This window comes from Tachysurus fulvidraco, chromosome 12 (assembly GCF_022655615.1).
Source record: "Tachysurus fulvidraco isolate hzauxx_2018 chromosome 12, HZAU_PFXX_2.0, whole genome shotgun sequence".
NCBI lineage: Eukaryota > Metazoa > Chordata > Actinopteri > Siluriformes > Bagridae > Tachysurus > Tachysurus fulvidraco.
In genome coordinates, this window is record NC_062529.1 from 12,976,333 (window position 1) to 12,988,568 (window position 12,236).

A 12,236-nucleotide genomic window follows, 5' to 3' on the forward strand; every position below is an offset into this window, starting at 1 on the left:
ACTGCTGGATAATGATGTGTGTGTTTGTTAAGGTTTGTCAATAGTTACAGCACCCTTAAAGGCAATGAGAAGCAATGTGTTTTCACCCACATACTCAGGTAATTTAAGGTCTCTTTCCAAACCAGCTTGTTTTAATTACTTAGAGTAAGTGGCAGCATTTGGTTAGGTTTATAGCTCCCCTTTAAAAGAGGCAGGGCATGGTATCGAGGGTGAACTCAGTCTGATTGCAGAGTTGTAAATTGCTAGTCTTGCAAGCCTGCTAACAATGCCTGGGCCAACCGCATAACCCCTTGAATAGAGGGCACTCATAAATTCTCTTTTAATCTTCTAACTCACTAAGACACTGGGTGGCACGAACAACCCCACAACACCAGAACAATGCGAGTAGCCTCATAAAATGAAAAGGTATTATGGTTGTTCATAAGGCCATCTTCTAGATTATTCTTAAAAAGTATCTCTATATAAGTAAGAATAAATGATTTAATCAATTGTCCACCAATGGTTAAATGCAATGTTGAATTAATTTTGTGAGCTCTTGGGTAGTCATCAGTGAAACCATTTAACAAGCAAATAAATATTCAAACCATGCAGTGGAGAAAACAACGGTGTCAAAAAGAACCTTTGAGGTTGTAGAGTAAATAAGGACCTAGTAAATTAAAACATGAATATTTCATGTCAGGACCAAACCAAAATAAATTACACAGGGGGTGATAATGTTCTCCTTGATCTCCCTAAGCAATATAGAGATTGGTTTAGGTTCCCCTACAAATCAAAGATGCATTTTTATGGGAGTGACCAAATGAGAGACCCTGCATCGTTAAGGTGTGGGTAGCTCTGCTCATTAGAAATGACTGGAGGAAGTAAATCTAAAGATCACTTCCTCTTTATGGACCATGCTCTCACTGCACTGGGTTTAAAAAGGCACAGAGAGCATCTCATTTTCAAGGTTAAGAGCATGGGATGGTATTAGACAACTATAATTTGCTGATAATTAGTTTTATGGGCCCGATATACTGTGTTGCATATATCTTTTCATATGTCCTACCAGCTGCTCATTTTTATTCCTATTTTCTATTATTATTATTCCATACAACTAAAAATTTGTACTTGGTTACATCATATAATCAATAAGCAGCAGTTATCAGTGCACAAGGCTCTAGTAAAAACTCCAGGTCTGCATTTTGATCGATTATGAACAGCCTCAGCTTGACTCGATTTGCAGGGAATCATCCTGACTTTTCCCTTAACTCTCCCTCATTACACTGCTCTCATGTTCCTCACCAGTGGAGAGGCCAGAGACTCTCAAGGTCAAACTAGCCTTTAAAAAGCCTTGATCCACCAGCATAACAACCTATCACAACTCTCTCAGACAGTATGGAGTGTCTCAGTGGTGTTGTCAATCCGTGGCACGTATTATCCTTGCCTGAAAGCTGAATTAACTCAACATGAGCAGAAACTTTCATCATGGTCTAGATTCACATCATGGAAACAAGAAAGGGAAATATTCCATGACTCCCAATTGATTTTTGCCAAATCCACAAACATTTGATCATATTTGTTCAATTTGTATGTGCTGCTGCCACTTAAATCTACTCAAAATTGTTTGCAATGTGTACCATATAAATGGTAAAAAAGTGACATGCCAAATTTCTGGTGATGTGCTTGTGCTATGTAGATGTGAGCTATCATTACAATAACAATGACAGAAAAAGGCAAAATTAAGCCATGTCAGAGATAAAAAAATTTCCTAAGTTATAATATGTACAGTTTAATCATTGCCATTTGAAAGATACAATCCTCTTGCCTGCTGTCAAAAAGCACTCATAGCCAGCAAGACTAAAACCCGCAGATCTGATTAGCAATATAGAAGCCAGATGCTCCAACAGAGCAGCTAAATCATTACTACTGTATGCTCTGGTTTCAATCAAATTAAATCAACAGTGGGGAGGAAAGATTGGAGCAGGCTGAGGTTATTGTATTTGCTCTGTAAGTAGGGGATTACCTAGCAATATGCAGTCCAAGTCTAAATTTAAGCAGCTCTGCTAAAATGTATTAGAAGAACACATTGCGAGGATATCCTCTCAAACTCTGGCAAGCGCCGTAATCATAATCGGATAAATGGGGAAGGCCATATTATACAGTAATTAAACTGTGCAGTCTATGTTCTTTGCCAAGAACATATTGTGTTCTGTGCTGGACTGTAGTTATCAGCTCGGATTCTGTAACCTGGCCATTTTATGGTTATCATTCTAAACATGAATTTTATGTGCATGATTGTGTGTATACAAGAGTGGGTCCTCAATCAAAAGCGAATTCGCTTCAGAGCAGGTGGAAGCACAACAAGATTACCGGGTTACAGGGTAGTTTGTGGTGTGTGTGCGTGCATGCATGCATGCATGTTTTGCTGGCAGAGATAATGACCATCCACAGCACTGACTATTTCTAATTCAACACCTGTGGATTACCTGCCATTTTTTTTCTGAGCTTTTGGTGCTGCATGTACTAAAATATGTGCATATGATCAATTCCATGTATAATCATTACACAGAGAATGAACTGATCTTAGTGTTTTGTTTTAGTGTTCATGCAACTTACACTATAGTTTTACAAGAAAACAAAATTAGTCATATAAAATAAGCCAATGTATTTTAATATATACTGTATATATAAATATACTAACAGTTTGATGTCACACCTCTAATCCAAATATATTACTCTATATTAGTTCCACAGTTCCTCCTACAGCTTGAGTAACACTCATGCTGCTTTGCTATGTGCCACAGCACTGTAACAAATCATTAGAGAGATTACTCTAGAAGACTGACTGTTTTTATATTTTGCACACAAATATTTTTGACACACATTTGAAACTTGGAGGCTTTGCTAATTTTATTTTTAATCCACATTTCACCATAATAAATAACTAAATAACATTAAATGAACTCTGCCTTGTAATAAATACCTTGTTTTAAATAAAAGAATTCTGCATTTTTAGCAATTCTGTATTTTCAACTATTTTAAGGCCATCAACCTACATAACTCATAATTGTATGTAAAACTGAGATTCACACCACAATAAGAAGGAACATGTGTTTATTCACAACAAAAAAGAAGTCATACCAAGTTGCAATATTATACATTTTTACACAGTTTGAAAATCTTTTACAAAACCAAAAAACATTAGAAAATATGATCTGATATGAAATATGACATAACATACATTTTGAATAAAAAAAATGTTTGGTATTAGTTGGTTAATTCATGTTTCGAACTCCCCATGACAGTGAACTCCAGCATCATCATTAAAAAATACATGTAAAAATGAACAAGAACATACCTTAATAGTAAAATTAAAAAAAAAAATCATGCAGCATTGTAAGAAAGGGCCTGAGCATGTGTACTTGTAAAGGTTAACTAGGAAAGGTTTTTGTAATTCAATCTGATGAATAGTAGAAATAACTACCTTTGTTATTATGCTGGTATGCAAAAGTCACTCACAAATATAGTCTGAAAGACAGCTAACAAACAGCCATTGTGGACAATCTACACCTGTACAGTTGCCTCAATGACATCAGGAATACAGAGGTATATTTGACAGTTCAGGCAAGTTGATCTTTAAAGAGCATTAAGAAAAGGCAGAAAGAAATGCTCCAAAACTCCAAATAAGGCCAGTGCATTTGTGCTAAAGGCAAAAGCATTTTGAGGTTCTACATGAACAGACTGCATAGAACCAATGCCTGGCATGTGTACTCCAGTGTATCTTATCCACAGTGGTTCATTAAAACAATGTTAAAACGTCTGTAGCAGTTTTGTATTGACAATTTAATCAGTGCATGGTGTGTAACAATGGCAAATGCCAACTATCTCAGTACTCCGTTTTCACTGGACAATCATGATCACCTTTCTCTCAGCTTTTCAACTTTTTAACTTTCTGATATCTGCTGGTTGAGAAACATCTCAGTCTTTGCTGAACTCTACCTTTCACACTGCATGAATCATGCTATATTCAAAAAACAGCTATTCTAACGAGTCCAGTGATGAATTCACACTACTGTGATCCCAGTAAATGTAAACAAGGACCGGAGCTAACATTTTTTTTTGTCATGCAATATGTCTGGATTTAACTGTAAATTAGATAAAAAGCAGGATAGGTCACATTCTGGGCCTTCTATTTTTTTTGGGAGTGGGTTCTTATTGAATTTCTTTTTTTATGTACATTCAATTTTAGTGACAAAAGAGAGACAAGAGTCAAGTGTCTCAAAATGAACACCAAATGCAAGACATCAATCATTTTGATTAAGTTTTTTTTTTTACAGATATGATCATGTGTCGTGTTCTATTCACCTTAAATTAATTAAGGCAACTGAGTCAAAGTTGTAGGGATTTATGTTATGCATGGACTCAACCAAAGTTGGCAGTGGTTGACAACAGTATTACAAACATAGCTCTTTAAAAAAAACATCAGAGATTTGCTTGATATGTAAGTTAGAAAGTCACACAGTCACTAGAAAGAGAACATAAGGCTCCAGAGGTTAGATGACAATGCTGAAAGGTGATAGCACAGGAGAAAGGCAAAGTCTAGGAAAATGCAATAACATTAGCTTACTGCTTTCGTTTCCCCTTGCCTTTAATTTTCAAACAAAAATGGTATTTTACAGACTGTTTCATCATATAAATACACTATACAATGTAATATAAAATCATTTTCTTCTTAAAAGTAATATGTTACGGGTTGGCTTAGGTATGCTGGTTAGAGCACTAGCACCAATACAAAAAATAATGATTGAAATTATATCACAAAGGCACTTTGTGGTATAGCAGAAAAACTCTTGGCTAAATGATGACAGTCTGTCTTGTTTCAACATATTTGATGATCCAAAAAATCAAGTTGTTGCTTTTTTCCATTTAAATCCATTACACAGAGAGAGGCACTATAAATTACCAGTACCAGTCATTTCTCAAAGATAACACAGTCCTCCTCTATGTAGTGTTCAGTGCTCCAGTCTTTTAAAGTTTATTCATTGGCTTTTTTTTTTTTTGTTGTTGTTGTTGTTCTTCGTATCAGTGAATTGGCTGCTACATTTCATTTTCCTTCCATTTAGACTTCCAAAATTCTTTCTCAATTCTACGCCTCATCGTTTATATCCATTTTTAACCCAACCTAATTTCATACCTCCACTTCCCGCGGTCCTTCTTGTATCTCTGATGCTACTCTGATGTCAAAGCAAGTCACCATCATAACACGTGACTTGCATAGGTTGACACAATACTCCAGTTCACTTGTGACTTGCTCTAGTTCCTCCAAATACTCCTGTGACTCTGGGTCCAAGTCCTGGTCCACTTCGACTGTATAGGGGAACATTCAATCATTACTTAATGGAGAACATTTAAAATGAACTTATTCAAGAGTAATACTTAAATGTAACTGTAACTCACACTCTCCAATCCACTTTCTGGGGTCCATCATTAATCTGGTTTTGGTGTCCTCGAGTTCTTCCTTCAGATTGCCATGTTTTAATCTTAGATCTCTGATCTGTTGCTGCCGCCGCTCAACGTCTTTTAGTTTTGTGTTAAAATGCAGAAAACCCTACAGATTTATGCAAAAATAAATTAAAATAATATATAGACCAAAATGAATTAGTAAAGTATTCCAACAAAAATGTAGCACTGACTCTACAAATTAATTACATGATACAGCAAATATCTAAAATATTTTCCTGGTATTGTCAGACAAGAATACACATGGCCTGATCAACATACCTTATCAACATCCTGAATTGTCTGCTGGAAGAGAAAAAAGAGGGATGTAAATCTTAGTTCTATAATGGAATATAAATGTGCCTTTTATACATATACATATTCATACACAGTCATCCAAGCTATCAATATCTTTTCAAAAGATGTAAGAGGATGACAAATAATTTCAATGTCAAGGCCTCAGCTAATGCTCATATGATTACCTTCAAAATAATGAGTGGGGACTTGATTGAGTGTTTGAACTTAAAGAAGATTCAACATGTGAATCAACACTAATATTTTAAGCATAATGAAAATATTACATCCTAACTGGAAAATCACTGAGCCACTTCCTGAACAGTTTAATATGGATCTCAGACAACCTCATTTACTCACCTCAGTTGGCTGTTCTTGTCTCCGCCGCTGCAACCGCTCTACATCATCAATCTCATACACCTTGATTTCAAAGGGTTCTTTCAACGGACCAGCTATAGGGGGTAAGTCCACCCACTGACCTGTGGTGCCAGCCTTCATTCCCAGAGAGGAGGTGTCTGGTAAAGGAGCAGGGATGAGACGCCGCCTCTGAATGCCTAGAATATCCGAATCATGTGGATGGCACAAGTTGTTCAATACAAGTTGAACAATAATAACAAATAATAAAAACCTTTTGCGAAATAAAACAACTGTGAACACAAGAAATCAGCATCATACATTGATGCACAAATGGCCAGAGTGAAAAGCATCTCCAATGTATCCATGCAAAATAAGGACACATCACAGAGAAGAGATTTATTTACTAAAAAGAAATTAATGAAAATGTATCGGTCACACAGATAAGTAAGTAAGATAAGAAAGAAGGTTCCTAAGAAACTATAAGGAAAAACATTTATTGGAAAAACTGAGTATGTATCACCTGTAGGATTACATATTACTCACCATTAGATCTCTTTTTGGGTGGTTTTGAGCTCCTGAGCCGCATATTGGAAGACATCCCACTTTCACTCATAGAGTCATGAGCTGAAGATGCACTTCCAGTAGCCTCACTGTCTCTGATCATGCTCTCATACCCACTACTCCCTCCACTGTGGTAGAACAGTGCAGTTCGCCCCATTGCAGGAGGCAGCTCTCCACTCAGGACACTGCTATTGTCACTTCCATGCCCGCTGCTATACCTCTGTGGACGTCTTGGAGCAGTGATCTTGCTATAAGGAGAAGGCAGGATGGGGATAGGTGTATGCTTGTCATCATTAAGGTTAACACCACTGTCATTTCCACTGTCAGAATCACCAGATCCCTTTGTTTGTTTTCCAGAAGGACTACCGGATGCCAGCTCACCTACCCGACTGTTAGTTGCTCGCATGGCTTGCTTAGTACCCATTATAGTTCCCCTGGTACATTTAGCATTACTTCCTACTCCTGAACGAGGTAATGCACTCTTTCCTGAAGGTGGGAGACTAGCATTCCTTGTTGTGGATGTTGTGAGAGACTTAGTTGAGGAACTTAGTGCTTTGGAATTGCTTGCAGACAATGTGCGAGCTTTGTTTCCATTTACAGGCACTGGTCTTGCATTAAGGCTATTTTTGATCTGCCCACATTTTCCCATGTTGAATTGATTAACACAGGCATTTGGAGAGGTAGTGTTTGGGGAAGAGGTGGCAACAGGTGATCCAAACTTAGTAACCGATTTGCTTGACTTTCCACCAAGACTGGCCCCACTGTTCTCTCGACTGAGCATGGGTTTAGATCCTAAAGATGTCAAACTGTCAGATCTTTCTAAGGATACTTGGCTTCCATACATTTGTCCAGCTTCCCCTCTTGCTCCTCTGGCTTTGAGACTTGATGTGGCTTTTAGTAAACTATGATCTAACCTCAAATTGGATGTTTTTAAACTGTGGGAGTCTCCTCTGTACCGTAGATCATATTCATCCTCTGACTTTGCAGGCCTGAGTACCAGTGACTTTCCGGTCTCACATGCAGACTTTAAGGCACTTGCTGGTAGCAAGATTCGATTCTTCTGATCCAGACTGGACTTACGCACTGGAGGTGGAGGAGGTAATACACCACCTGGCAGTATACTAATGTCCTTATTTGCTTTCACATTTTTTTCCAAAGATGAAAACTTCCAGTTACCTGATGATCCAATGTCAAGACCAACCTTGACATCAACGGATGTATGAATGACTGGAACAGTTCCAAGCGTGGTTGCACCTCTTCTGAACTGTGGCATTTTGCTGGGTGTCTCTACCTTTTTAATGCTGGTAGATTTTTCACATCCATCTACCACCCTTAAGGATGAAGTAGACCGCTGTGTCATTGTGGGTATTTGTGAAATACTGTTAAAGTCTGTGCCTGCCTTTCTTGTAGGTATGCCACTTATTCCATTTTTTGACTGTTTGAATGGTGGACTTGAATTTGAGGCCACTGGCAACGCTGACACAATCTCTTGTCTGTGCCATGGGTCACCTGACTTGCTCTCTAGCCTCAGTGGTTCACGTCTCCATCTGCTACCATTACTGCACTCACTGATGCTACCAGACTGAACTGTGGATGAGGTAGGTTTCATTTTCCTGGGAAGACTGCAATGGACACTGTATGGTTCTTGCAGAGTCTGGGTTGGAGATGAGTTTATGTTATTTGGTTTCGTCATTCTTAAAGTATTTCTGATGGAGGCTTTAGTGGAATCTGGAGAAGATGAACATTTACTTAATGAGAGCTTACTTGATGTGGCACTGTCACTATCCAGATCAGAGAAACTAAAGCCACTATCATTCAATGAGTTATTGGGTTCCTTCTGTGGACTAGTTTGGAATATGCCAGGAGAATCAAGGTAGAAACCACTTCCTGGTTCAATTTGTATACCATCAGGAAGGAAGACATCTGCAGATTGTGCCCCTTCACTTTCTATGGTGCAGACACTTACTTCACTAAGCCATGAACTGATAGAAGAACCATGACTGTCTAAAGAGACAAATGTTTCTTCTGGAAATGGTGCGACCATCTCAATATTTACTTGAGAGGCACCCACACTGGATGTATAGGCATCAAACTCATCATTGATGCTGCTGATAATGCTTACTGGCCGAGATCCTGAAGCAAGGGCCTGTACAGAACAATCACTATTGAAGCTTATGATACTGGAGGGTCTTCCATTGTCCATAATACTTCCAATTGCTAGTTCTTCTACAAGGGTGAACACCAGCTCATCCTCTCCATTTAGCTCAACTGGCTGCTGCAGAGTAACTGTAGTTCTTAAGATATCTCGCTCCCTAAGTGTGGACTTTAGCTGGCAAACTTCTAGTGGGGTCTTGGGGTTTAGGTGATGAACCCTACTCAAAAGAGGAGAGTTGCCACCTGAAACACACTGCTTCTGTACTTGATGGCTCATTCCAATGGGTGGTATCCGTATACTAGACTTTTCTTCTGATTCACTATTAGACCTTGTAGAGTCCATTTGTTGTGGGGGTGGAGGAGCAGGTTTGGGTAGATGTTTCCTATTGAAGAATACCTTTTCTCTCACCACTGGCTCTGAGTTTTGAAATGTTTTTATTTTATCTTGCTTCCCTGGGGAGCATGGAGCTGAGCTGTCTGTTACCGTCCCCTTTTCGCTATCTGCCCTTGCACAACATGCTGTCACAGGCATATCTCCATCTGACACTGATGCATTTTGCCATTTGGAATGGTCATTTTTGGATTTGTGTTTGGGGCTGCTGGGCAGTTTATTCTGAGCAGAAACTGGCTGTTTGGATAAAATACTGTCCTGCTGGGAAACTGTTTTTGTAGGAGACATAAAAGGACCCAAAATAGTCCCTTCTTTGGGCTTTATTGAGATAATGTCTGTCTTAGGGCTTACTTGGCTTCCTCTAGCTTCACCAACAAAAGCACTTGGCTCCTCACTGCCATCAATACATTCCAGCCGCTCTTGAAGCTCAGCAAAAGTGTTGCATTTGAAAAGGTCTCTGTCAGTTTGTCCTTCCTTGCCACGTTGCTTTCTGTTAAGGGATGGGATTATTGGAACAAAGGCTGGTGGACCCTCATTGTCACTGAGTTCTCGATCAGAAATTGTAGCACCACCAGGGCCAACATAAATCACAGTATCACATGACTGTTCACTGCTTGAGGAGTAATCTGGATCACTCAATAGTGATGGTAGATCTGGGTCCAGGGCCACTGTCCGTGGATGGAAGGGTCTTAAATGTGGGGGTCGGCGAATCCTTCCTTCATCACAAGAGCTTTCACCACCAGAAGAACTGGATGCGTACTGTGGTAGGAATAAAGTATAAATTTGCATTAATTATATGAACCAGGGTGCCTATATGATGGTAATTCTAACTAAATATCAATGTTAAAAATCACATATTATTTTGTCATACTGAACTACTGCATGATTTTCTTCCAAAGGAAATAGTGTAAATACTGGACTTACCATTATTATTATTATTATTATTATTATTATTATTATTATTATTATTATTATTATTATTATTATTATTATTATCATAATAATAATAATAATAATAATAATAATAAGCTGAAACCAAGTATTATAATTTTTTAGTGTTAGAAATCTAGCTTTTACGTCATTTTTCTTCAAATTTCCACATTTATGGTTATATTCACCTCTAGCAACATTTTTGCTTTCAAAACACTTCAAAAGCATATTTTCATAGACAACATTGAATGAAAATCACAGCTTTTCACACAAACAGTTTTAAACAATGAGATTCTTACCTTGGACTTTTTCTTTCTCATGCGGTGAATTCGGGAAGCAAGCTGGATAGTGGTGAGTGAATCAGCATAATGACCAGGTGAGTCTGAGACATGCGCTATCATTGTTGTCCTGCAGTTGATGTTCCCAAGTGAGTCACGAAGCAGCATTGTAAGCTTACTATCCCTAAAGAATACAAAAATTTAGAAGTAGGTAAATACTTTTCTAAGAGCTTTTATGTTTTTTTTTTCTTGTTTTAACAGAGTCAGTATTTTAGACATTACCTGAAATGATCAAATAGTTTAAAGAGGTGCAAATTTAACTTTACACAGTACGCTACAGAGCTCTATGAATGACATCAGCAGCATACAAAGCTGACAGTAAACCTGTCACCACCACTCAGCATGTGTGATCTTGTTGCTGTCAGCTTTGATTACATGTTCACTCTTTCTCTGTTACGTCTTTGGAAAATTGAATAACAATAACCCTTGTCTGTCTTTAGTAAGATCACATGAAAAATAGCAAATAAAAAAATCTGTATATGATCTTCAAGAGAAAGAATTTTTTACCATCACAAGTATTGGTAAAAAAAAATAAAAAAATGGCCCATTCTGATTTCTCCTACCTGTATGGTACATGTTTGGCTCCATTTGTCAAAGCCAGGATGACATTGCCTAAGGCTGTGAGAGATAGACACAGACCGCCTCCTCCATCCCTGCTCTTACTAAGCACCTTTTCACAGCTGCCCAGGTCGATGAGGTGCAGTCTACTTCTACCACCAGACACTGGGAGGGAGGAGAGGAAATAGGAGAGAAAAAAGAGAAAGAAATTTGTTAAAGTTCTTAGGGCATATTAGGCATAACAGTGTATAAGGACACTTATGATGCATTTGAAACAAACTTGCAACATGTAATTTCCTCACTTACAACCATTAACACACTCAGAAGTATGTAAGTGTTCTCTACTACCATGTTCTTTCTGGTTTATGGAGTGACATCAAATCAACATGTTTGTGCATACTGTGAACATTGTAAAGTCCCCTTCTCTACTTTTAAAGTAGTTTATAGCAATTTTGGCTTTCGATCAGTTAATATACAGATACAGTACTTGGTGAAATCTATGACAATGACCATACTAATCACTGTTTTGAGAAGGTATTCATCAATTTTAGAGTTACCACTAACATTAGCTGAAAAGCTACCTCACCACAATCATAATGCTGTTGTACTGCAATTTCAGTCCAAAATGTTGCATGCATGTTTAAATGTTCATAATACCAGTACCCACTTAGGTATGTAACAGTAAATGTGCAATTAAAGTAGCTTAATGAGCTTTATATGCACTGAAAGAACAAATAAATGACACACTTTCGTAGATGCATTCGTTTGTTTCCCACTTTGCACACTGGCTGTCCCAAGGTGGGAAATTATGTTATCACAACCTGTAAATTACCAGTAACAGTACAGCATGAAACATTGAGGAAACTGATATTACAGCATTAAATACTGAGAAATATGAGAGCCATGAGCTCCAAGTAACAATGAAATGGCTCAAAGCATGAGTTTGAGACAGAGGTAGAGTTTATAACACACCACTGACACCCCTACTCTGAAAGTAATGACAGGAAGTGTACACAGCAACAGACATTTAAACACCCTTAGAGTACGTCAGCGACTAGCATTACTTGCAGTGAATTATTCCCAAGAAATCTACATACAAATCTGAACCAAATTGAGCAAATTAACAGCTCGACATAAAACACGCAGACATACACAGCAAGTCGTACTATTCATAA

The 12,236-nt window shown here is 38.0% G+C and overlaps 1 protein-coding gene across 4 annotated transcripts in view; it reads right to left on the minus strand.

Annotated features, from left to right (window-relative positions):
• Nucleotides 1-3,076: 3,076 nt before the first annotated feature.
• The window catches only part of kif26ab (kinesin family member 26Ab), a 68,352-nt gene continuing 59,192 nt past the window's right edge, over nt 3,077-12,236 (minus strand). For 3 of the 4 annotated variants that reach the window (XM_047821698.1, XM_027172524.2, XM_047821697.1), the window contains 7 exons: nt 11,067-11,226; nt 10,465-10,627; nt 6,673-9,994; nt 6,133-6,326; nt 5,761-5,784; nt 5,437-5,587; nt 3,077-5,346 (listed from right to left, as the gene is read on the minus strand). In XM_047821698.1, coding sequence (XP_047677654.1) covers nt 5,168-5,346; nt 5,437-5,587; nt 5,761-5,784; nt 6,133-6,326; nt 6,673-9,994; nt 10,465-10,627; nt 11,067-11,226 — 4,193 coding nt within the window. In that variant the 3' untranslated portion in view covers nt 3,077-5,167. The remainder of the gene's footprint in view (nt 5,347-5,436; nt 5,588-5,760; nt 5,785-6,132; nt 6,327-6,672; nt 9,995-10,464; nt 10,628-11,066; nt 11,227-12,236) is intronic. The other variant, XM_047821696.1, reaches the window with a different exon arrangement.